At 41.8% G+C, this 25,388-nt stretch overlaps 1 protein-coding gene across 1 annotated transcript in view; it reads left to right on the top strand.

Moving 5' to 3' along the window:
- Nucleotides 1-25,388, top strand: part of LOC122796959 (kinesin-like protein KIF13A) — a 1,146,649-nt gene that overhangs the window by 688,789 nt on the left and 432,472 nt on the right. The window contains exon 6 of the mRNA XM_044065733.1: nt 736-916. Coding sequence (XP_043921668.1) covers nt 736-916 — 181 coding nt within the window. The remainder of the gene's footprint in view (nt 1-735; nt 917-25,388) is intronic.

The following is a 25,388-nucleotide window of genomic DNA, read 5'->3' as shown; positions in this document are numbered from 1 at the left end:
CTTGAAAACCCAGCATTAAGCTCTCTGGATTTATGTTGGGTATAGAAATGATAATGCTCCAACAAGGTAATGTTCAGAGAATACTTGAAGTTAGTGATTGCATTGTATATGGTAGTCCTGGCTTTTAAAAGGCACCACTAATATTAATTGTTAACAAGTACTTGCCAGCTGCATTGTTTTGTATAATAGTAGCTGCTGCTTTTCAGTGGTAGCACACATTATATCTGATTAATGAAATGGTTGGAATAGCTGCACTACTGGGTCTTCCCTCAGTTGGTGATCTTTTGGTGGGACTCTAGAACCCTCCCACTAGCTTTGGGCAAGCCAGCATCAGCCAGTCGCTTCAACTCTTCCTCACCTGGTTACTTCATCTGGGATGCTGGCCAAACCTGGGTTATCTTCAAAGGTGTAAAGACCCAAACCTCTGTGTTATAAAACCAGATTTTTGATGACTGTATTTGACAGCAATTTTTCAGAATATAAAATGTGTGTATTTATATTTTTAAAAGTAAATATATTTTTGATTAACATTATGTTAGCAGTCCTCATGAAGATTAAGTAGGATAGTTTCTAGTACATATTGATACCTAGGCCCCAATCTGCCTCTTTAAAGGATAACATTTTAGAAGTTCTGTACAGATATTTGAGCAGTAAGGGAAGAGTATTCACAGACATTGTCCTTTAATGTTCTTCTATTTATCTGATACAGTTGCATTTCTTTCTTTTTTTTTCCAGGTTCTGGGAAATCATTCTCAATGATGGGCAATGCTGAGCAGCCTGGCTTGATTCCACGTCTATGTTGTGCATTATTTCAAAGGGTTTCTAAAGAACAAACTGAAGCTCACACATTTAAAGTAGAAGTGTCTTACATGGAGATATACAATGAGAAGGTTCGGGACTTGTTGGATCCTAAAGGGTTTGTATTGTATGGTTTTGGCATGTAGACTTCCTGCAAACTTGCAGTATGAGAAGAGCATTGTTTCTCACTTATAAGGTTGATTTCAATTAATGCATGCGGTTCGGAATGGCTTAACACTCAGGCAAAGAGAGTAAGGCTAGGTAATACTGCATGATGATCAACAACCACAGTGCTTTAGTAGCATATGAGTAGTACTGCCCTGCTACAACTCCCTCTGTTGGTCTGTGAGGGTGAAGAATTGATCACTTGCCAGGTCTAGGACAGCCCTACAAACTCAGTCAGAACCCTTTCAGTTTTCTTGTGCCACAATCAGAAAAAAATCTTTTGGGACATAGCTTCTCTCAAACTGAGAGAACAAGCTTCTTCTAGCAGAAGCGTATTGACATTAAGCAGGAATGGAAATCAAACCAGAAGTAGATAAATGAGGCGGCAACTGAATGTGCCAAAAAAAACAACAAAAATAATATAAGGTCAAGGACAAGATGAGAAGGTAAGAAATGTGGAAAATACATAAATATAGTTGCAAGTATTGAAAACTTCTGGAAGAACCTTATGTTTATCAGGATTGAACGCAGGAATGGTTAAGGAGAGGCGAATTCAAACCAAGAGATGAAACGTTAATACTGGCCGCCCAAGATAGTAGGCTGTGTACACCATTTACAAAGTCCATTGAACATGTGGGAGAAATAGCCAAATGTAGGTTTTGTAAAGCAGAATTGGAAATGGTCGCACACCTCGTTGCTGGTTGTGACATACTAATGGCAGAAGGGCAGTATACTGAAAGGCATAATAATATGGCAAGACTTGCACTGAGGATTGTGCAACCATTGTTATTAAAGTGGCTGAGAAATACTAGAAACATGAGCCACAAAGTATCATAGAAAATGAGTCTACATCACATGGGATCACCCATTACCAACAGTTCAAAAGATAGGTACTAGAAAACTGGATATAGTGGTCCATGAAAAGAAAAAAGTACCATTGATCGCTGAAATTGCCACACCCAGTGAACAACAATGTCTTGTGTACAGAGAGAGACAAAGTCACAAAATGTCAGGATTTGCAGGCAGAAACGAGAGCAATGTGGAAGAAATATACCCAGACAGTTCCAGTAGTAGTAGGAGCAACTGGACTTCTAAAAAAAAGAATCTACAATCATATTTAAATATGTTACCAATACATGTAACCCCATACGAATTGCAGGAGGAGTCATTACTGGGCACATTGTGGGTGCTGCGAAGAGAACGTCTGGCTGACAAAGACTGAAACAATACTAATTTTATGAACTTTAATCTTACTTTGATTTAGGAATGGGGTCCATTCCTGTGATGGTATTAGAAACCCAAACCACTTGAAGAAATTAAAAAAGGTGAATGGAGAGATAAGACAGCAAGCAAAGGAGAGCAGTATTGCTGAAACTGAATTCATCCTCCAGTCCTGGTGAGTACATTCACAAGGTAGACCCTGTTATTCACAAAATATCACCAAGACACTGATATAGCGACTGTATTTTATATAGCATATATCATGGACAAAAGTAGGTTAACAATTAGCTGGGTGCACAAGACCCAGGATAAAAAAGTGCCCAATCCTGGTAGGCGCATTGATGCCAGGACTGGAAAAAATGACAGTGTAGAATCCTCAAAATAGAGAAACATTCCTACAATGGGGCCAGACCCCCCCCCTGGTTATAGAAGGAAGTAGCAGTCCACAAAAATCACAAAAGCTGATAGGCCAAAGAAGAGCTATAAAGATGACGCAGTGTACTGTTGAGGATAAGAAAGAAATTATATATTGTTACTATTATGCAAAAAGCCCAGAATTTCCAAACAAAAGATATGCAAAAAGATTGAGGAATTAGACTAAAGAAAAATACTTCCACAAGAAAAACTGTCAGAAGCTTCAAATAAAAATGTGTGTTCATTAATGCAACAAATTTGTGAAAAACATTATATAGACCTAAAAACTTTGATCTGTTTGTAAAAAGAAGCATCTGAGGATGTGCAAAAATATAAACAAAACCTAGAGACTTTTGTAAAGTATAAAAAAGAAATCTGGGCATAGGAAAGAAAGACAGATTTGATATGGTGCACTATTTATGCATAGTTGAAAGCCAAATTAATCAGTACAAAAAAGGCAGCGCCAAAGATAATTGAAGAGAAATTCAGGCAAAGGCATCCAGATATGGAAAATTTTGACAAAAAAAAATCACAAACAGGGAATGTAGAAGAGAAGAATTAGTAATGTGGAAATTAAAAGTAGTAGTTCAAGTTATGGAATTCCTGCAAAGTGAAGAATTTGGTGTAAAAGTCCAACACAGGTTACATCACAGCATGATGGAATAAGTCCCCAAAGTAGAGTAACAGGAAGATCAGGAGACATCTGAAGAAGAAATATGTGACATGGGAAAGAAAGAGATTTAATATGGTGTAGGATCTATGCAAAGAAGAAAGCAAAACTAATCAATACAAAAAGAGCAGCACCAAAGATACTTGAAAAATACAAGCAAAGGAATCCGGACATGGAAAGCTTGACAAAAAGGAAAAGTAGAAAAGAGGCTTAGTAATGGAGAAGTATGGAAACTGAGGTTATGGAGTACCTGCGAAGTGAAGGATTCAGTGTAGAAAATCTAATTCGGAAAGCAGGACAGAGCAATAGACATCAAAGTTAAGGAGAAACCAGTGGAACAGGAAGCAATTGGCCAGTTGCCATATAAAGATATTTTGGAGCCTTCCACAGGAAACCAGTATAACTCTTCACTTGAAGCTGGACAGCAAGGGAAGGAACAGGAAACTGTGGCAACTCTGACATAGTCAATAATGAGTGGTAGGCTACTGATTTCCCATATGACAGAGCAATGGATAATTTAGGATGAATTTGAAGAGAATGCGCCAAAGGAAGATGCTATAGAACTTTCTGTAGAATGCCTGCAGAAAATGGAGAAAGTGTGCCCTCAGTTTAGAAGAAAATGAACTAAGAGAAGAGTTGCTTGATTTTATAGAGGTAGACATATTAAGATCAGTGAATGAAATAGACTGCAGAAGGTCAGTAAAACCCCAAAAGTTAGAAGTTTGATAAAACAAATGAACACAGTTAATTAGGACTGTCCATACAGATCAGTGCAATATGACAGAAGTAAACAGGATAATTACTGTGCAGCTAAATTAATAACAGGTAAAATTCTACCACAAGGACACAGGATTGTAAGGGAAGTGAAGGGGAATAATCAAATACCATCATGGTAATATCGAATAGAGAAAACTATAAAGCTGTTAAGACAAGAAGTGTCACTATTAGAGTATGGAAGAGAGAACAGATCAACAAAAATACTCAGACGTGATAGTACCAATGCACAGTATTATAATGGATCAGGATTTATCATGCATTATCGCAAATAATAAACTAAAAATATCAGCACAGACAGAAAAATTTAGAAGATACACAGATAAATATAATGGAAATGTAAAAAATAAGCAATTTATTGATGACCCAAAAAAAGTTTTATAGAGAACTGGGCAACGAGGTAAAAGGAATTGAAAGACTACCAAAAAAAGAAATAGGCACATTTTGAAGAAGTATTTATCTAGATCCTGTGGTACATAAAGATGCTAAATGGATAGAAGAAGTAAAAGAATAAGTTCAAAGGTACAGGATATGAAATGGGATGAAGTAACAGCCAGAATGATTGAAACAAAGTTAAGAAAAGCCTCTAATTGGAAAACCCCAGGCCCAGATGCAGTACCTAACTTCTGGTTAAAAGTATTAGTATCTTTGCACAATGATTTAGCCATAAGTAGGAACTATTTATATGCTCACCCCGAAAAGACACCAACCTGGCTAACAACAGGAAAAACAATGCTTCTTCTTGAGTGAACCTGCAAGCTACCCTAAAAATTATAGACCAATAACTTGCCTTCCAGTGATGTATAAACTATACACTGGAATTCATGCTGACAGTTTATAGTCATTTAGAAGAAAACTCAATTAGGGCAATAGAACAAAAGGGTGTAATACAAGAAAGTCGTATGGAACAAAGGATCATTTGTTAGTCATAGTGGAGAACTGTAAAAAGGGGAAGAATCTAAGTATGGCATGGATTGACTACAAAAAAGGATTTGACAGTATCCCACATTCATGGATAAGAGCATGCTTAAAAATTTATAAGATAACACCCTACACTGATAAATCTCATCACAGAGACCAAGAAACAGTGGCAAACCACTTTGCAGTTAAGCCATAATAAAAGGCAAATTATGCTTCCAGGGATAAAAATCCAAAGGGAAATATTCCAGGGTGACTGTTGTCATTGCTCTTTTGGGCTGCCCTTAACTCATTAACAGGTTAGGTCATGGCTATAATTTGGCTCCCAGAAAACAGTGTAAAGACTTCTCATCTTCTCTTTGTTGATCATTTAAAATTGTATAGCTCATCAGATGAGGAAGTGAAAGCACAACTGCAAGTAGTCAAAACTTTTTCAGATGATATAAGAATGTCATTCGGTCTTGATAAATGTGTAAAAGCTACCTTTAAAGCAGGGAAGCTGCAGCATCAAGAAAACATTAGTTTTGGGGCAAGAATGTGGTATAAAAGAACTTGAGCAAGAGGGAGTGTATAAATATTTGGGAATTGGTGAAGGATCAACAATAAAACATGAACTAATGCGAATAAAACTTAGGAATATTTTAGACTAAAATTAATCCCGAAAACAGCATTGACATCTAGGAACAAAATTCAAGCTATAAACCATTTTGCTCTTCCTGTCCTAACTTTGTTTTGGAGTGATTGACTGGCCTCAAAAGGTGTTTGATAGATTAGAAAGGAAAATAAGAAGGATGCTTCATGCTCATCAGATGATTTATAAAAAGAAGTGCATACCAAGGTTCTAGATTCTCTGTTCCAAAGGAGGTATGGGCCTTCTTGAAAAAGATTTACATGTATAGATCTGCAGTCATGGAACTACGTACATATCTACTGATCTCACAAGACCCAAATATAGTGAAAGTTTTGAAACATGAGGAGAAGAAATCTAAGATGACTTTCCTTAGTCTAGTAGAAGCATATCCGCATCAAGCGGGAATGGAAATCATGACAAGAAGTAGATAAAAATCAGGCAGAAATTGAATGTGCCAAAAAAAACAAAAAGAAAATAAGGTGAAGGACCAGGTGAGAAGGCAAGAAATGTGGAAAATGCATTAATGTAGCTGCAAGTATAGAAAACTCCTGGAAGAACCTCATGTTGATAAAGGTTAAAAGCAGGAATGGTTGAGGAGAGGCAAATTCAAACCAAAATATGAAAGGTTAATATTGGCATCCCAAGATAGTGAGCTTACATACACATTGGTTTACAATGTCCATTGAACATGTGGGAGCAACAGACAAATGTAGGTTCTGTAAAACAGAATTGAAAGCAGTCACACACCTTGCAGCTGGTTGTGATATACTAATGTCAGAAGGATTGTGTACTGAAAGGCATAGTAATGTGTCAAGACCATTGCATTAGGGATTGTGCAAACTTTATGGTATTGAAGTGGCTGAAAAATGTTGGAAACTTGAGCCACAAAGCATCATAGAAAATGAAGTCTCTATCACATGGTGTCACCCATTACCAACAGTTCAAAAAATAGATGCAAGAAAACCAGATATATAGTAGTCCATGAAAAGAAGACAAAAGTAGCATTGATTATTGAAATTGCTACACCCAGTAACTACAATGTCTTGCGTACAGAGAGACGCAAAGTAATAAAATACCAGGATTTGTAGGCGGAAATGAAAGCAATGTGGAAGGCGGATGCTGTAGATCAGAGAGCATGTGCTGTATCTTTAAGTAGCATGTCAGACTGAGAGTGCACGTATAAATATCAAGCATGTGCCATTCCTAGTGCCATTTTTAGAATGCAGCCAAGGAGTAAGCATGCATGAATACAGCAGTTAATTTGTATATAAGTTACTTAAGTTAGTCAGTAAACTTCTATCATGATGTGTTTGTGTAAAATCAAGTTGCTTAAACAGAGCCCACAAAAACTCTTCTATTGTGTCCAAAGCTGGAGAGCGGCGTAGTGTCAGAACCAGGATAGCAGAGAATAAGATTCGGAGCCATGAGATGCAGAAAACAGTGAAGTTAATCTAAGAGAAACGAGCACGAAAGAGCCAGAAAAGAAGTAAAAGTAATGAAAATACACACAAACTACTTGTTTCATAAAAAGAACAAAACAGGGCAGTACAAGGGCACAAAATGTATTAAATGAGGGGAAGGCACAAAAGGCTTATTAACTATGGAAAATGTTTAAAGTAAAGGTATTTGATGAAACGATTAACAAAAAAGTAAAATGAGTATGTTTAAAAGCATGTTTAGAGTAAAACGAGCACAAAAAAAGTACAGTGGACATGGAGAGATTAAATGAGCAAAATGAATATAAGGGCAAAAAGGGGTAGACTGAATGTAAATAAAGCAAGGCGACTGTTTTTTGGCCAAGTGCTGTGCTTTGGCTTAACTACGACTTTGCATTGTATCAAAGGTGTAACTAAAGTTATTCGAAGTATCTCAGTGTTTGTAAAAGTGATTAGTGTGTGCTTATTACTGTGAATGTATTTCGAAGAGTTTTTTATGTACAAAGTGCAACTATTTTGTGAAAGTGTAGCCATTTCGAAAAGTTTCTTGTGTTGGGTGTGTGTATTCTCAAAGTGCCGCTATTAGTGTTTCTTGCACTGTAGAGGATTGCCTAGAAAGGTACCGCCATTTTGGGGAAGTTTGTGTGTTGTGTGCTGTTTATACACAAAGTGCTATTACTTTGAAATGTTATTGACTCTAAGCTTCTCCTGCCTAGTTCATTTGCATCATGCAGTTATTTGAAGTGCTTCTTAAAATGATGATAAATGAGTAGCAATGCAATAAGTTCAAAAGTATTACGCTGCCCTAAAGACTTACTTCATAAAGTCCAGTCACACAGAGGCTTGTATCATGCAGTTATTTGATGTTTCTTATACTAAGAGGTGATTTCATGCAATATAGTGATTTCAAGAATATTACAGTGCCCGAGAGATACTTATTTTGCAAAGTGCAGTTATACAGAGGCTCGTTGTGCTATTGAGCAAAGTTACAAGTACTGGCATAAATTTCTGGCATATGTGTTGGTGCTTATTTGTAAAACCCTTTATCGGTATGTGTTAATATGGCAGATGGATTTTGAAAGCCTTTACCATTTGTATTTGATCAGAATATTGCAGAGAATTGGAGAATATTTGAGCAAGAGTATGATATTTTATACAAGCAGCTTATTCAGATAAAAATGCATGCACCAGGGCATTCATTTTGCTAAACTTAGCTGGGTCAGATGCCATAGAAAGAGCACGTTTGTTTGTGTATGCACTTGCAGTATATGAAGGAGAAGGTGGAAACTGCTGTATTGTTGTACAGGCGAGTGTTTGAAGTGCAAGTTCAGAGAAATGTGTAACCTCCAGACAAATATTACATTAGAGAGGGCTTTTGTTTACACGAGATCTGAAACTTTTGCAGCTTGTATAACTGATCTGAGAAACAAGGTGAAAACTTGTTGGTTTGGTGACTTAAAAGATGAGTTGATAAAAGACAAGCTCATGTGTGGTATTAATAGTGCTGCTGTGAGAAAGATCTTGCTTCGTGATGGTGATTTAACATTGAGTAAAGCCAAAGAGATTTGCCAAATCCTGAAGTGACAGAAAAACAAAAAGTAATCAAACAACCACACCAAGGCCTGTTACAGGCTTGCTTAGTAAAAAGAGAGTATCCAACTTGTGAATGAAGCTGAGCCACAATGGAGAGTTCAAATTTAAAGCTTTAAAAATGAACTTTAATTTAATATTGCTGTGATCAACACAAGAAATATTAGTAACATTTGTAATAAAACAATAAATTGACTGATGAGTGCTTTTGGCTACTGCCTTCTTCAGATCATATTATGCTCAGAATGTTCTGTACAGTCCGGATCAATGGTAAAACCACAGAGCTTAAAGTAGACACAGGTTCAAAGTGTGATGTTATGTCAGCAGACACATTTGCTAAAGTGAGAACTAATGAGCAACTCGATATGGCCAGTAGTGTGAAACTTGTTGCTTATGCAGGTGAAGAGATTCAAACCGAAGTCTCAGTGATAGTTTCATGTTATTTGGCCAAGAACTGTTACAACTTGTTATTCTATGTTGTCAGAAGACCAATACAGTCTTTATTGGGTCTCAAAGATAGTTTGAGAATGAATCTGCTTTCTTTTACCAAGGAAGTTAATCACATAAGTACATCTCCTAGTTCTAAATTTTCCGAAGCCATTTTTCTCAGATATGCTGCTGATTTCGATGATAGGTTGGGCAAATTTCCAGTAGTTATATTCCATAAAGTTAGACCCAAAGGTCACTCCAGTAGTCAGACCAGCAAAATGAGTTCCAATATCTGTGCAAAACAGTTAGTCTCAGCTGGATAAAATGGTACAGCAAGGTGTAATTTGTCCAGTTACAGAACCAACTGAATGGGTATCGTCTATAGCAGCAGCTCACAAAAAAGACTCAGATGAAATCAGAATATGCATTGACCCAAGAGATTTGAACAAAGCATTGAAAATACCCTTATCCAATGCACACAGTCAAAGAGGTCGCAGCTGTAATACCAAATAACACTGTTTTTTTTCTGTTTTGGATGGAAAGAATTCATTTTGGCAAGTGATGCTTGATCGCAAATCCTCACTACTAACCACTTTTGGTACTCCGTTTGACAGGTACAGATTTCTAAGGGTGCCATTTGGAATAAATTCTGCAATGAAGTATTGCAGCATGCAGTGGAGCTAATTTTTTCGGGTTATCCTTGTGCCATTATAGTCAATGATTTATTGGTTGGAGACGATGTTGAAGCACAGCATGACAGAAACCTAAAGAAAGTTCTAGATAAAGCATGTGAAGTAAACTTGAAGCTCAATTCTCTGAAGTGCAAATTCGGACTTCATAAGTTACATATGTAGGTCATTTATTTACCAGTACTGGCTTGAGATGAGACCTGACCAAGCAAGCAGCAATTCTTGAGATGTCAGCACCAGTGTTCAAGCTCTACATTTCTTAGGCATGGTCAACCATTTAGGCAAGTTTGTACCAGATTTCAGTGAGTTGACAGCACCTTAAAGAGAGCTAACTTGCAAAAATGTTGCATGGTCATGTTTAGAACAGCAGCAGCAGGAGTTTGACCTCAAGCAGAAAATTGCCACCCCACCTACATTTAGATATGATGTTAACAAACCAGTTTCTCTTTACTGTGATGCTTCGAAGTTTGGTCTAGATGCAGTTATACTTGGAGAGCAGTCCAATAGCCTATGCATCTAGAACACTTACCCAAACTGAGATACATTATGCTCAAATTGAGAAAGAACTTTTGGCAGTAGTATTTGCATGTTCAGTTTCATGATTATATTTGTGGTCGAGCTATTCAGATTGAGACTGATCACCAACCTTTAGTTACTATTCTAAAGAAGCCTATGCATTCAGCTCCAGCAAGGTTACAGAGAATGATGCTCAAATTGCAAAAGTACAACTTCAAAATGGTCTGTATGAAAGGCAAACTACTCTGGCTGATACCTTATCCATATTGCCCAGGAATACAAAGGATCAGCTTGAGGGCGAGACTTTTGACTTTGATGTAATGGCAGTGTGTAATTTTTCTGCCACTAGGCTTGATGAGTTGAGAGGTCACACTAAGACTGATCCAATTTTGCAAAAGCTCAGTCACTACCTTAATGTTGGATGGCCAGCAAAGCAATCTAGTGTACCACCAAAAGTGCAAACCTATTTTCCCTACAGAGATGAAATGTTGATGGAAGATGGCATTATTTTCAAAGGTCCTAAAGTTGTTCCTGCTTCCTTACAACATGACTGCATCCAGATTTTGCATTGTGGTCACCCAGGTTCCAAATCCATCAAGAGGCAAATGAAAAAATTGGTATTTTGGCCTTCATTACTGGAAGACATTGATGAAGTGCTATCTTCTTGCTCAGTGTAGTAATAGTACTAGATCTCACCTCCAAGAGAATTGCTTCGACTACATCCAGTTCCTGAACTACCTTGGTCGACAGTAGCCACTGATATCTTTGAGTGGAACAACCAACACTACTTGGTATTGGTAGACTCTTATTTGAATTGGTTTGAGATCGATCTACTACCTAATCTAATATCTGCTACTGTTATTACTAAGCTGAAACATCATTTCTCAGTCAATGGTAGTCCACACAGTTATTTCTGACGGTGGTACTCAATTTACTGGCCAGTTTCAGAAATTTGCAAGAGAATGGAACTTTTCTACACATTACCAGCAGTCCTGAGTATCCTCTGTTGAATGCCCTGGCTGAGTGAGCTGTGCAGAGTGCGAAATTACTACTTAAAAGGTCAAGTTGTGACAATTCAGACATTTTCTTAAATCTGCTTAACCTTAGGAATGTACCTCATGATGATGTTCTCAGATCTTCATCTCAATGACTGCTTTCCAGGCAAACAAGAACTACGCTACCTTTTCCTACCAGTCTACTAAACCTTAAGTCAGGAATAATAAGACTGTCAAGGCTCAATTATTTAAGAAACGTTCAATCCAGAAGTCATCGTACAAGTCAAGCAAACTTCTTTTTCCATTAAGGGAAGGAGAAACGGTCCGACTTCAAACAGAAAATGGTTTTGACCACATAGGGCAAGTTATTGGCAAATGTCCTGAACCGAGATCCTACCTTGTAGACTCGGAAGGTACGCAGTACAGGCGAAACCTTAAACATCTGTTACCTGTACCAGAGTCATCACAATATTGTTATAGCAACTTAGACTAAATTTCCAAGAGAGGCAACTGTTGTTCCCATCCCAGAGGGGGTTCCTACCTCTAATTCCATCCCTGAAGATGTTCCAAGTAAATCACAGATAGAAGTTTTTTTCAGAGATAGCTCCAGTATTTAAGTCCATTTCCTAATTTTATATTGCATGTTATGGACGAATATCTAAGTGTGAAATATGTAGCAACATGGACTTAACTGGGTATATATGTATTATATCTTGTATTCATGCATGACCAATAATTGTGATATCTGCATGTCAAAATATCCATAGCATTGTATGTTTTGCTTTTCAAGATGGAGGATGTAGATCTGAGAAGCACATGCTATGTGCTGTATCTTTAAGTAGCACTTCAAAGACTGAGAGTGCACATATAAATGTCAAGCATGTGCCATTCCTAGTGCCATTTTGAGAATACAGCCAAGGAGTAAGCAGTTGGTCTGTAAGTTACTTAAGTTAGTCAGTAAACTTTTATCGTGATGGGTTTGTATAAAATAAAGCTGCTTAAACAGAACCCACAAAAACTCTTCTATTGTGTCCAAAGTAGGAGAGTGACAGGTACCTAGACCATTCCAGTAGTTCCACTTGTAGTAAGAGCAACAGATCTTACAAAAATAATTTACAGTTGTACTTGGATATGTTACCAACACATGTAACTCCATTCAAATTGCAGGAGTAATTACTGGCCACACTGCAGATGCTGCTAAGAGCACTTTTTGCTAACATCAAGAATTAAAACAATAAAACATGAAGTTTAATTGTACTTTGACCTAAGAATGGGGTCCATTCCTGCCATGATATTAGAAACCCAAAGACTTGGACAAATTAAAAAAGTGAAAAAATAAAGACACTAGCTGGTTGCACAAGTCCCAGGATAAAAAAGTACCCAAATCCTGGTAGGTGCACTGGTAACAGGACTGGAAAAAATTGACAATGTAAAATCCTCAAGACATGGAAATATGGCCTTCTGTTCTTATGTTGTAGTATTCATAATAGTAGGGAGGTTGCTGCCTGCAGCACCGGACATCTGGCCAGTATACCAAAGTCTTTGGATAAGGGGTACAGGAGAATGTTGCATGTCAGAGCCATAAACCTACGTCTGCTATGTGTGTGACATCTACACGTACCCAACTCAGAACCTTTCTGCCGCAGTGATCTCCAGATGTCCAATCGCCGGCACATGGAATCTGGTTGTTTGCCTTCGGCAGTCCGCATTCAAGCGAAGTACCCTTTTGGAATTTTTGATTGTACCTTTTTTCTAGTATTCCAGATGTACATGTCAGCTAAGAAGGGAAAGTGTACTTGTGGAAGACAGATTCCACACAAGGACATGCACAACAAGTGCTTTTTTTGCTTAGGGGCAGGCCATGATTACAAGTCTTTTGACATCTGCTAGTCCTTTGTCCCCAAAATTTTGAGAAGCTTCCTGGCTGCTCTAAATTTATACTTCTTGAATCAAAGACTCTGACATTTGGCATCAGGAATGAAGGACAGGATAGGTACCTCTGAGGAGCCGCCTCAGAAGAAGGCCAAAAAAAGTTAGGCCTACGCCCATGCTGCACCTCAGGAGTCTGGTGAGACTGTCGAGGAGGATGATAGCCCAGGGTCTTATCGGACATTGGTTTTACCACTGGAACTGGGAACCATGATGGAAGCCAGTTCAGTGGAAATAGAGTACATCCACTGAAGTTGTTAAACCATCAAGCCCCGATGGTGAGGGGGGAACCACTGCTCGTTGCGTTGGAGGAGCCTACTGCCGCCTTACCATCCACTCCGTCATCTGCTCCCAAACAGACTACTTCTCCTGTTTCCTTAAAAAAGAAACAGAAAAGCACAGAACTACAGAATCTACACAGGATGAGAAGTGTTTCGACAGAACTTGTTCAGAGCTTTCCAGGCCCTTCAGTCTCATTTTGCCCCAGCCAGTTCAACCCCCTGTGCAGCTCCTGGAAGACTTGGAGGAAGAAACCTGTTCCTCAAATGAATCCCTGAGTTATTGTTCCCAAATTGAGTCCCCCAAAGACTTTGCTACCCCCAAAGAAGAAGACGGTTAGTCCTGACTCTCCTGGGGAAGACTTTTCTTTTGGGGATACCATTACATTGAGACAGCATTTTAAATGGGTGGTTTCTGATGTCTGAGACAAAAAAAGATACTTTTGAACTTCTGCAGATGTAACAACCTTCTCCGTCTGCAGTTCCCCCTTTGCTTCCAGCTTTCCAGGATGCCTTTCAGGCTGCCTCTCAGAACTCAGACTCTCAGCCTCCAGCTTCTAAACAATCTGATAAATTTTACAAGGTTACCCAAAAGGCACAATTTCTGTTCAAGAATCCTCCTGCAGATCCTACAGTTATTGCTGTCAGCAGACAAATCCTCGAGGCAGTTACCCTCTGCTTTGTTCCCAGCAGATAAAGATAGCAAGTTCATGGACAGACTGAGAAAGAAAATATACACTTCTTCCACTCTGGCCATTAGAGTTATTAATTATCAAACCCAAGTAGCTAAATTTGTCCTAGATTCATTGTCGAAGGCTACTGCTGTAATGTCTAATGTAGCAGATTCTCCTGCCAGGCCTCAGCTAACTGTCCTGCTCTGTACTGTCTCTTAGGTGACCAGGCATTCAATCAAGTGCAGCTGTGATGCTGTAAAAACATCATCCAAGTCTGCAGCATCTGGCTCTGCCCTGAGAAGGTATCCTTCCTGAGACTCCAGCCTCTACCCTTGGATGTGCAAGCCAAATTACTTGATGCACCTCTGGATAATAAAGCCCTTTTTGGCACCGCATCAGCTGTGCTCCCTAAATCCCTCCAAGAAAAGGGCAAAGATCTGCAAAATTTGAAACATTTGCTTGTCTCGCCCATTCCCAGATACCACAGGAACTACCCAAAGAAGACCAGTTTTGTTAGGAGGCAGTCCTCCCATACTTCTGCGGCCCAGTTTAAGGGATAGAGACATCCTAGGAAGCAAACCACTCCTAGACCCTCCACCACCTCAACCCCTACTTCCTTTTGGAGACGGCCTGAACCAGACAGAACTCCTCCACTGTGACTCAAATTTTTTACCCACCTCCACCCCCCTGTCCCCTCCGTCTAACCCTTTCCCTACTTTCCTGGCAGAAAATCAGTTCAGAGAATTGAGTCCTTCCTATCGTACAAAATGGTACTTCATGACTTGGTGTGTGGTTCCCCCCTTCCTGGGGGACCCCTCAACCTCCATCAAATCAGCTCCACCTTTTTCCTGCAATTCTGGATCATCTTCTGTCTCAGGGCACAATAGAACATATCTCTCAGGATCAGACAGCCAAGGGCTTTTATTCCAGAATATTTCTGGTCCCAAGAAAGGATGGTCCTTGGTGACCAATTCCCGACTTGTCCCTACTCAATCAATATCTCAAGGTGCCTACCTTCAAGATGCTCACCTTACAGCATCTCTTACCTCTTTTCCCTCACCAAGCCTTTATGACTTCCCTGGATCTGAAGGGTGCTTACATTCGCATCCCCATTCACCCCAATTACAGGAAATTCTTATGTTTTTCAGTGGGTTCTTCACATTTTCAGTTATCTGCATTGCCATTTGGGCTCTCTACAGCACCAAGTGTATTCACAAAATGTCTAGCCCTGGTTATTGCCCATTGCAGAATGCAGGGCATACAGATTTTACCCCTCCCTAGATGACCTGCTAATCCTGCACCATGAGTATCGCTCCCTGTCCCATCACTTGGACATGGTATGCAGGATCTTGGAGGACCTAGGCTTCGCAGTGACTACAAAAATCCCAAATGACACCAAGTCAAGACCTTGTCTTCTTGGGGTGCAGGATAAGGACGGACATGATTTCAGTCTTTATCTCCTGCCAGGTGGTGGAAACCCTCACCCAATACTTCCAGTCTCTCCTTCCTCTCCCAGCCATCTCAGCCAGAGAATTTCTGAGGGTCTTGAGCCACATTACATCCTTGATTCCCATGCTTCCCTTGGACAGGCTGCATATGAGGAAATTCCAGTGGGCCGTGAAGAATTTGTGGAGCCAACACACACATCCTCTGGATATTACAGTCCCTCTTCTCCCATGCTTGAAAAAGGAATGGTCATGGTGGATCTCACACATTACAATCAATCAAGGGGTACACCTGCAGATCCTTCTTGCCACACAACACCTCCACACAGATGCATCAGATCTGGGTTGGGGAGCCATCCTGCACAGCAACAACAGTCAGAAAGTTCAGGGGGGTAGTCCACCCAGAGAAAAAGGGACCACATCAACATAAAGGAACTGAGAGCCCTTCTCTTGGCACTGCAGGCCTTCCTAGAGATTCTGCTGTTAGGCACCTTGTAAGTAATCAGAGACAATATGACTGTTCTTTGTATTTCACTGTTGCAGCCATTACATTTGGGTTATCTGCCTGCAGGTAGCCCTCAGCCGGCCTGAATATCAAAGTCTTGGATCCCTGCGTCGGATGCTGTCTCTTCTTCCATGACGTCAGGTCGTCAGGGGTATAAAACATGCAGCCGATGGCATTACATCAGTCTTTCTTGCCACGCGGTGCCCGAAGCAGAAGCAGTTTGCAAGTGCCGGTCAGCCGACTCCTGAAATTTTCGTTTTCGAGTTTCAGAACCGAAGTCTTCAAAAAAGTTAAGTACCCTGTTGGGGATCCTTTTCTTGCTCTAAACCGATGTCAGTAAAAGTTAACAATTGTATTACCTGTGGAAAGCAAATACCTCAGATTTTCATTCGTCCTGCATTCCTTGCTTATGCCCAGACCACAACATCCCTCGCTGTCGGTTTTGTGCCTTATTCAACCCCCGAACTATTAATAGTCTGTTTATTTTTGCAGCAAATTGTTTCGGTACTCTGTTTAACTATCCAGAAATGGCTTTGGCAAGCCATCCGACTACAGACATTCTGAAAAAAACATAAAGATAAAGACAGAGACCTACTGCATAAGTCCAGAGCTGCCGATGACGCTCCTGTTAAGCTAGTCGCCAGTTCGCCGGTACTCAGTGAGGTGCTTTCGGAGCCCCTGATACGTGCTACTTCAGATTCGCAGGCCTCTACTGAGACCCATTCGGATGCCACGAGATGCTTCTTTGACCATGGAACCTGGGGATTTCTCTACTTTGGATGGGTCCGGAGCCACTGTGCAGGCACCGGCTTCTGAGGGTGTATTTAGGCCTACTGACTTGCATTTTAAACGGATGCCATCTTCTTCTTCAATTCCTAAAACTCGGCCAACGCCTAGAAAACCGACGTCCAAACTGCATGGTTAGGCCCATATGCTTAAAAAACAAATTATTAGAATGGCTGAATACCTTATTACTTTAATTAGGGGAAGCCAGCCTTCACCCTCTGATAGAAGTAGAACTGATTTTCCTTCTGATTCTTCTGATCAGGATTCTGAAATTTCTGTTTCTTCTGATTACCAGGATATGCCCTTAACTACCTGTGAGGATTCTGATGCAGAGGATTCCATTCCCTCTGCTTCCCCTCCAGAAGATTTTTCTTTTGGTGAAACCTTGCACACTCATAGGGAGCATTTCCGCTGGGAAAGCCAGCATTACTCTGACTCCAAAAAGAGGCTTGGGAATTCTTACCCTCTCTCAACACAGGCCTTTAGCTATACCTCCTGTCCTGGGACATTGTAGGTGATGCTTTCTTGGAATCTAGCCTGGCCCCAGACACTTTACCTCCAGCTCTCTGGAAACCTGACCGATAGAGTACTTGATTCTCATAAGGTCCTCTTCAAGAATCCTACTGCGGACCCAGAGACCATTTCCCAAGGACCTAAAGACATTAAGGCTACTACTGCCAAAAACCCTACCCCTTCTGATAGCGATTCCAGGGCCTTGGACAGATGGGGTAAGAAGGTATTCACTTCTGCTACTTTGGCCATTAAGGCCTTAAACTGCCAGTTTCATATGTTAAAGTATCAGCAGCATATTATGGGACTACTTAAACAGAAAATGGTGTTGATTCCCGACTGTGCTGAAAATAAAGAATTACAGGATTTAATGCATTCTGCTGAACAAGTTGGTAAACATACTTTGCAATGTGGTTGTGAGACTCTAGAAGCATCATGCAGGGCTGCTGTCACTGGGTCTGTTCTTAGAAGGCATGCTTGGCTTAAGGAGCAAAATTTGCCAGATCATGTTAAAGCTAACTTACTGGATGCTCCCTTAAACCAAGACCACCGGTTTGGCAACAAAGCAGAAGTTCTTAAAAAGATGGGGGAAAGCTAAATCTGTGCAAACTGTTAAAGATTTCCTGCAAGTACAGCCTCCCAGATTTGGTAGGTATTGGCCTTCTAAGAATTGGTCCTTTCCCGTCTCTTCCAGGCCTTCTCAGTCCAAGCCCAGGACCAGCAGACCACCTAGGCTTACAGTCTCAAGGTACTCACATGCCTAAGCAATGGGGAGCTCCCACTTCCAAAGTTGGAAGTAGTAAGACACCCCCCTATGGAAAAAGGTCACAATGACTTAACCTTAAACCTTGCAAGCCCTGCTCAACTGCCTGCTCCCTTAGGAGGAAAGATTGCCCTGCATGCAAAAAACCAGGAACTCATTACCCAGGACAAATGGGTTTTAAATACAGGTTTCCAAGGATACAGATTCCACTTCCACACCTTACCAACCCCAAACGGTTAGCCAGACCTACCCCCAAACCAGTGGGCAGAGGCCCAACATCAGGTTCTCTCTCTCCTAAGTATCAGGGCTATTCAACCTGTCCCAGCAGAAGAAAGGGGACAAGGTTTTTACTCAAGACTTTACCTGGTACCCAGAAAGGACAGTTCCTGGCGTCCTATCTTGGACCTCCTTATTCTAAACACCTTTTTGGTAATCCCAAAATTTAAAATAACACTTCAGCAGCTGCTTCCTATACTAGGAAAAGATGCCTGGTTGACAACCTTAGACTTAAAGGAAGCTTACCTGCATATTCCAATAAGGAAATCTTGCAGGAAATACCTACGCTTCAGAGCAGGCTCTATGCACTGTCAGTTCTCTGCACTTCCCTTTGGCTTATCTACTGCGCCCAGGGTATTCACAGTGTGCAGCTCCAGTCATTGCATTTTGCAGGCAAAGAAATATTCAAATATACCCATACCTGGACGATTGTCTAATTAAGGCAGAAAGCCAGGACATGCTACTAAAACATCTGGCATTTGTAAAAAAAAACTTCTAACCTCACTGGGGTACACCATAAACGAAAAGAAATCGCATCTAGTACCCTGCCAACAAATTGTATTCCTGGGAGCAAGCTTAAACACAACTTCCCAGATGGCTTACCTCACGCCAGAGAAACAAGTTTATTTGACAGCCTACTTCAAACTACTGGCCACAAAGACCTAGCTATCTGCAAGAAAAATCCAGCAAGCCATGGGGTTCATGGCCTCTTGCATTCTACTAATTCCATGTGCAAGACTGCATATGAGGAAACTACAATGGTATCTAAAAACCCTATGGTGTCAACATTCTCAGGACCTGGAATCATTGATTCCTATCATACCTTGTATAAAGACAGAGTTCCTTTGGTGGGCAGAGGCCTGCTACCACAACAAGGGGCTCCCATTCACTCTACCCCCTGCTACCCAAACCCTAACAGATGCATCAGACTATGCATGGGGGGCTCACTTGGCAGTGCATTCAGGGCAAATGGGACCCGAGTCAGATGCACCTCCATATCAATCAAAAAGAAATGTTAGCTGTACAGAATTCCCTGACAGCCTTCAAGGGCCACACACTTTCAGGACAATTATTGGTAAAGACAGACAATGCCACTGTTATGTGGTACATAAAAAGCAGGGGGGAATCCATTCGTACCCTTTCTGCAGACTAGCCATGGCTCTGTGGAACACAGCCTTGAGCTACCAAGTGCACCTACAAGCTCAATTCCTGCCAGGCAAGCTAAATTCACTACAGACCTAAACCGAAATCTCATGGACCCACATGAGTGGAAACTGGAACCAAAGATATTCAACCATTTGAGAAACAATGACCTGTTTGCCTCCCCTCAGAACTTCTAATTGTACAAATTCTGCACAAGGACTCCCCACAGTCAAGCTTGGAAAGTGGATGCCCTGTCCTTCACCTGGGAAAGCCTCTCAGTTTATGCCTTTCTCCCTCTGCCTCTCCTCTCAAAAGTTCTGCAAAAGATCAAACAGGACAAACCAAGGACAATACTGATTGCACCAGACTGGCCATGCCAGCACTGGTACCCCCTCTTGCGCAGTATGTCACTGTTGGAACCATGGCACCTGCCTCTGACTCCTTCCCTGCTGTCCCAGCGGGAGGGCCAGATTCTGCACCCTCCGCTTCAAGCCCTGAAACTTGCAGCCTGGCTAATTCCTTAAGCTCTCCAGTAGCATCCCTCAGTAAGCAGGTGCTAGATGTCATTCTGGAGACAGGGAGGCCTAGTGCTAGAAAATCCTATGCTGAAAAGTGGAAAAAATACTGTTCCTGAAGCCAGACTCTGGGGATGGGCACAACGGTGCCCAGCTTACCGCATATTCTTCAGTACTTAACAGAGATGCTCCACAAGGGCTTTTCCTTCTCGTCAGTTAAAATTCATGCCTCTCCTATTTCAGCACATTATGATACTGAGCCACCCCTCTTCTCAACTTCTGCTAAAGCAATTCCTCAGACCACCCAGGAGAGCCCATACTCCAGCTTGGGACCTCAACTTTTTATTGGAAAAGCTCACTCTACCTTCTTTTCAGCCAGCTGCATCTGCAGAGTTGAAATTCCTTTCTTGGAAAACAGCTTTCCTTCTAGCCATCACTTCAGCAAGAAGAGTGTCTGAATTACAGGCCCTCATGGCAGTGGAGCCCTTCATCTTCCATGCAGACAGGGTGTCCCTCAGGACCAATCCTTCCTTTATGCCCAAGGTGGTGTCTAGTGTGGCCCTTAATCAGTCCATTCATTTGCCTACTTTTTTCCCAAATTCACAAAACAAAGGGTAACGAATACTGCACTCCTTGGATGTGCACAGACAACTTAGATTTTATTTGGACAGGACTTAAGCCTCTCAGAAAATCTGAACAACTGCTAGTTGGCTTTGCTGCAGGGGCAGAGGGGAAGGCCATTTCAAAGCAAACCATTTCTAAGTGGATAACCCATTGCATTCATTTCTGCTATAAGCACCATGGAAATCCTACCCCACAAGGGATAAGATCACATTCCACCAGGGCTGTATCTTACCTCTACAGCCTTTCTCAGAGGTGTCCCTACCAGGGACATCCTAGAAGCTGCTACCTGGAGCTCTGTACATAGCTTCACCAAGCATTACCACATGCCTATTTTTTCTTAATCCAGAGCTGGCTTTGCCACTGCAGTCATGCAGGGCTTAATAGCTGGTCCTAATGCTCTCTAACTTCCTCCTCCCTTCCTTAGCTTTGGGAATCAACCCAGATGTAATGACTGCAACAGTGAAACATGAAGAACATAGCACAGATGTTCATCGTGTTACCCTGCTGCAGTCATCACACTTGGGTTATCCTGTCGTCAGGCGGTCCCGCAGTCGGCCGGATTTCCAAAGTCTTGGTCCGACGTCGGTTGCTGTCGCCTCATCCCTGACGTCAGTGTGCCAGGGGTACATATATTGCAACCGACGCCATTTTCTTCAGTCTTTCTTGCCGCGCGGTGCCCAAAGCAGAAGCAGTTCGCAAGTGCCGGTCGGCAGACTCCTGAGATTTTCGAATTTGAATTTCAGACCGAAGTCTTTTATAAAGCTAAGTACCCCGTTGGGGAAACTTTTCTTGCCTCAGACCGATGTCAGAAAAAGTTAACAATTGTATTTCTTGTGGGAAGCAAATACCTCATAAGGATTTTCCTTCTTATTGCATACCCTGCCTAGGCCCTGATCACGACGTCACTTCTTGTCGTTTTTGTGCTAGATTTAATAAATGTACTATTAAAAGGCGATTTGATTTCGCACAACACTTTTTTGGCAGAAAATTTCATTATAACATGCCGTCGGAGCTACCGACTACCAGCGTGCACAAAAAACGCAGGGATAAAGATCGACAGCCCAGGCCTAAGCCCGATTCCAAGGCCTCTGTTGATCCTGTCTCCAGTCCTTCGTTTATCAGTGAGGCTCCGACGCAACCTCTGACTACTGCAGTTGAGGAACCCGAGACCGCTACGGATATTTTGATGGAATGTACTAGGCCGACGCAGCCTTTTACTTCAGGCCCTACCGACGACTTACCTCCCAAGGACGTCGGTACTTCTGAAACACCATCACCTTCTGAAGGCGTTTTCAGACCGACGACTCTTACAGTCAAAACATTTTCCAAATTGAAGACTCCTTCCAAATCGAAAAAGGCTTCACTTCAGTCTCCTGTTCAAGGCCCTTTGCCTAAGAAACAGATGCTCAAGATGGCTGAAGATCTGATTTCTCTTATCAGGGGTTCCCATCCTCCTCCTGACAAAAGGCGTAGACAGGAGGAAGAATCTGCTTCCTCTGAACAACTGTCTATTTCTTCGGATTCCTCTGAAGACCAAGACTATTCCTTCTCTCCTTATGAAGATTTTGATGCTGAGGACTCTATTCCCTCAGCTTCCCCTTCAGAAGACTACTCTTTTGGGGAAACTTTACACACTATGAGAGAACATTTTCACTGGGAAGGTCAGGGTTACTCTGATTCCAAGAAAAGGCTCAGAGAGTTTCTTTTACTCCCCCAACACAGACCTCTAGCCATCCCTCCTGTTTTGGACATTGTGGATGATGTCTATTTAGAATCCAGTTTCAACCCTGACTCTCTGCCTCCTGCCCCAGCCAAGCCTGACAGATACTACAGAGTACCTGATTCCCATAAATTTCTTTACAAAAGCCCAGTAGCTGACCCAGAGACTATCTCCCAGGGTCCCAAGGGGGCTAAGGCATCCATGGCAAAAAATCCAGTTCCTTCTGAAAGGGATTCTAGAGCACTAGACAGATGGGGGGGGGGGGGGAGTTTACACCTCAGCCACTTTAGCTATGAGAGCTCTAAACTGTCAATTTCATATGCTTAAGTATCAGCAATTTCTGCTGTCTCAGTTAAAACAAAAGATAACAACCCTTCCTCAACAAACTGAATTGAAAGAAGTACAGGATTTGTTGCACGCCACCGAGCAGGTGGGCAAACATACCTTACAATGTGGGTTTGATTCTTTGGAGGCCTCCTGCAGAGCAGCTGTCACTGGATCAGTTATACGTAGGCATGCCTGGTTAAAGGAACAAAGTCTGCCTGAACATGTTAAAGCAAAACTACTAGATGCTCCCTTGCAGCAGGATGTTCTTTTTGGTGTTAAAGCAGAAGAAGTTTTAAAGAAAATGGAAGATGAGGCAAAATCAATGCAGACAGTCAAAGATTTCCTACAGGTACAACCCCCTCGCTTCAGCAGAAACTGGCCAATTAAAAATTGGTCCTTTCCAGCCACTGACAGGCCTCAGAGGGGTAAATACAGGCGCCCAAGGGGCAGAGGACAACCACAAGCTCAGTATAAACCTCGCCAATGGGCCACTCCAACCCAGAAGGGAGGAGAAGACAGGTCTCAACCCACCAGAAGACAAACTCAATGACTTGCACCTCAGCTGGCCAGACAAAGCTCTTTTGTCAGCCCCCCTGGGGGGGGGGGAACTAGCACCATTTGTAGACAACTGGCACATGGTCACAAAGGACAAATGGGTTCTAGACATAATTTTACGAGGATACAGATTCCACTTTCACACCTTGCCAATAAAAAGAGGAATGCCAAACCTGCCACAAAATCAAAGGGCAGAGGCTCAAAAACAAATTACAGCTCTCATGGCCATGAGAGACATTCAAAGGGTACCAACTCAAGAGCAAGGCCACGGATTTTACTCAAGACTCTTCCTAGTACCCAGGAAAGAAAATGCCTGGAGACCAATTCTGGACCTTTCAATTCTAAACACTTGCAAGTTCTCAAATTCAAGATGCCAACACTACAGCAGCTACTTCCCATTTTGGGCAAGGAAGCATGGCTGGTAACGTTGGACCTCAAGGAGGCATACCTACATGTCCCTATCAGACAAAGTTGCAGAAGATACCTCCGTTTCATTGCAGGTTCAACCCATTATCAATTCTCTGCACTGCCCTTTGGCTTATCTACTGCGCCCAGAGTATTCACAAAATGCCTGGCAACAGTAATTGCATACTGCAGACAAAGAGGAATTCAAATGTATCCATACCTGGACGACTGCCTCATCCAAGCAGAAAGAAAAGACATTCCCATACAACATCTGGCTTTTGTGTAGCATCTACTAAATTGTCTGGGGTACACAGTAAACGAAAAGAAGTCAAAACTAGTACCCTCACAAAAAATGACATTCCTGGGTGCCAGCTTGGACACAACAGCCCAGAAGGCTTATCTTACACCAGACAAGCAATTACAACTGATTCAATATTTCAAGACAATGGCAACAAAGACCCAATTAACTGCAAGAAAAGTTCTGCAGGCTTTGGGTTTCATGGCATCTTGCATTCTGATAATACCATTTGCAAAACTGCATATGAGGAAATTACAATGGTACCTAAAAAGCGTATGGTCTCAACACAGCCACAGCTTGGACACAGTGATATCTCTCATTCCCTGCCTTCAACAGGAATTTCTATGGTTGGCACAGGCATGTCACCTCAACAAGGGTCAGCCTTTCACCATGCCCCCACCCAGGCATACTATCACAACAGATGCTTCAGACTGTGCCTGGGGGGCTCACATGGCAGGGCAATGCATTCAAGGCTTATGGACTGCAGAACAAAGAAAACTGCACATAAACCAAAAAGAGATGCTAGCTGTACAGAAAGCTCTGCCAGCCTTCAAGGATCTACTACAGCCTGGACAACTGGCAATAAAGACGGACAACACCACAGTAATGTGGTACATAAACAAACAAGGGGGCACACATTCCTACCCTCTTTGCAGGCAAGTAATGATCTTATGGAACACAGCTCTGACCTACCAAGTCCAGTTACAAGCTCACTTCCTGCGAAGCTAGACCCACAAATATTTGCAAAGATAACTCAAAGATGGGGTCTACCAAATATAGACCTGTTTGCCAGTCCTCAAAACTACCAGCTGACAAAATTTTGTACAAGAACATTCCACCATCAAGCTTGGAATGTGGATGCTCTCTCCTTCAGTTGGAAAAACCTGACAACATATGCCTTTCCTCCATTACCTCTTCTCACAAAGGTACTTTTGAAGGTCAAAAAGGAGAAACCTCGGATGATTCTCATAGCCACAGACTGGCCACGCCAGCACTGGTACCCGCTACTGAAGAATATGGCTCACAGCCCACCATGGATATTGCCTCAAATACCTCATTTGCTCACACAACAAGACAAGCAGATTCTACACAGCCACATCAAAACCTTAAACCTGGCTGCATGGCAAATCAATTAAGCAGCCAACCAGCCCCTTTATCACAAGCAATACTGGATGTTATTCTAGAAGCCAGGAGGCCAAGCACCAGGAAGGCTTACTCGGACAAATGGAAAAGGTTTTCGGCTTGGAACCAAGCTAAAGGCCAAGACACAACTCAGCCTCATATGCCTCGCATTCTGCAGTATTTAGCTGAGATGTTGCATAAAGGACTTTCCTTCTCCTCAATTAAAATCCATGCTTCAGCTATTTCAGCTCACTACGACACGAATCC

The sequence above is a fragment of the Protopterus annectens genome, chromosome 3.part0, assembly GCF_019279795.1.
Source record: "Protopterus annectens isolate FY-2018-M chromosome 3.part0, PAN1.0, whole genome shotgun sequence".
NCBI lineage: Eukaryota > Metazoa > Chordata > Ceratodontiformes > Protopteridae > Protopterus > Protopterus annectens.
Note: the sequence above shows the minus strand (reverse complement) of the source record. Positions and strands in the feature narration are given on the sequence as shown.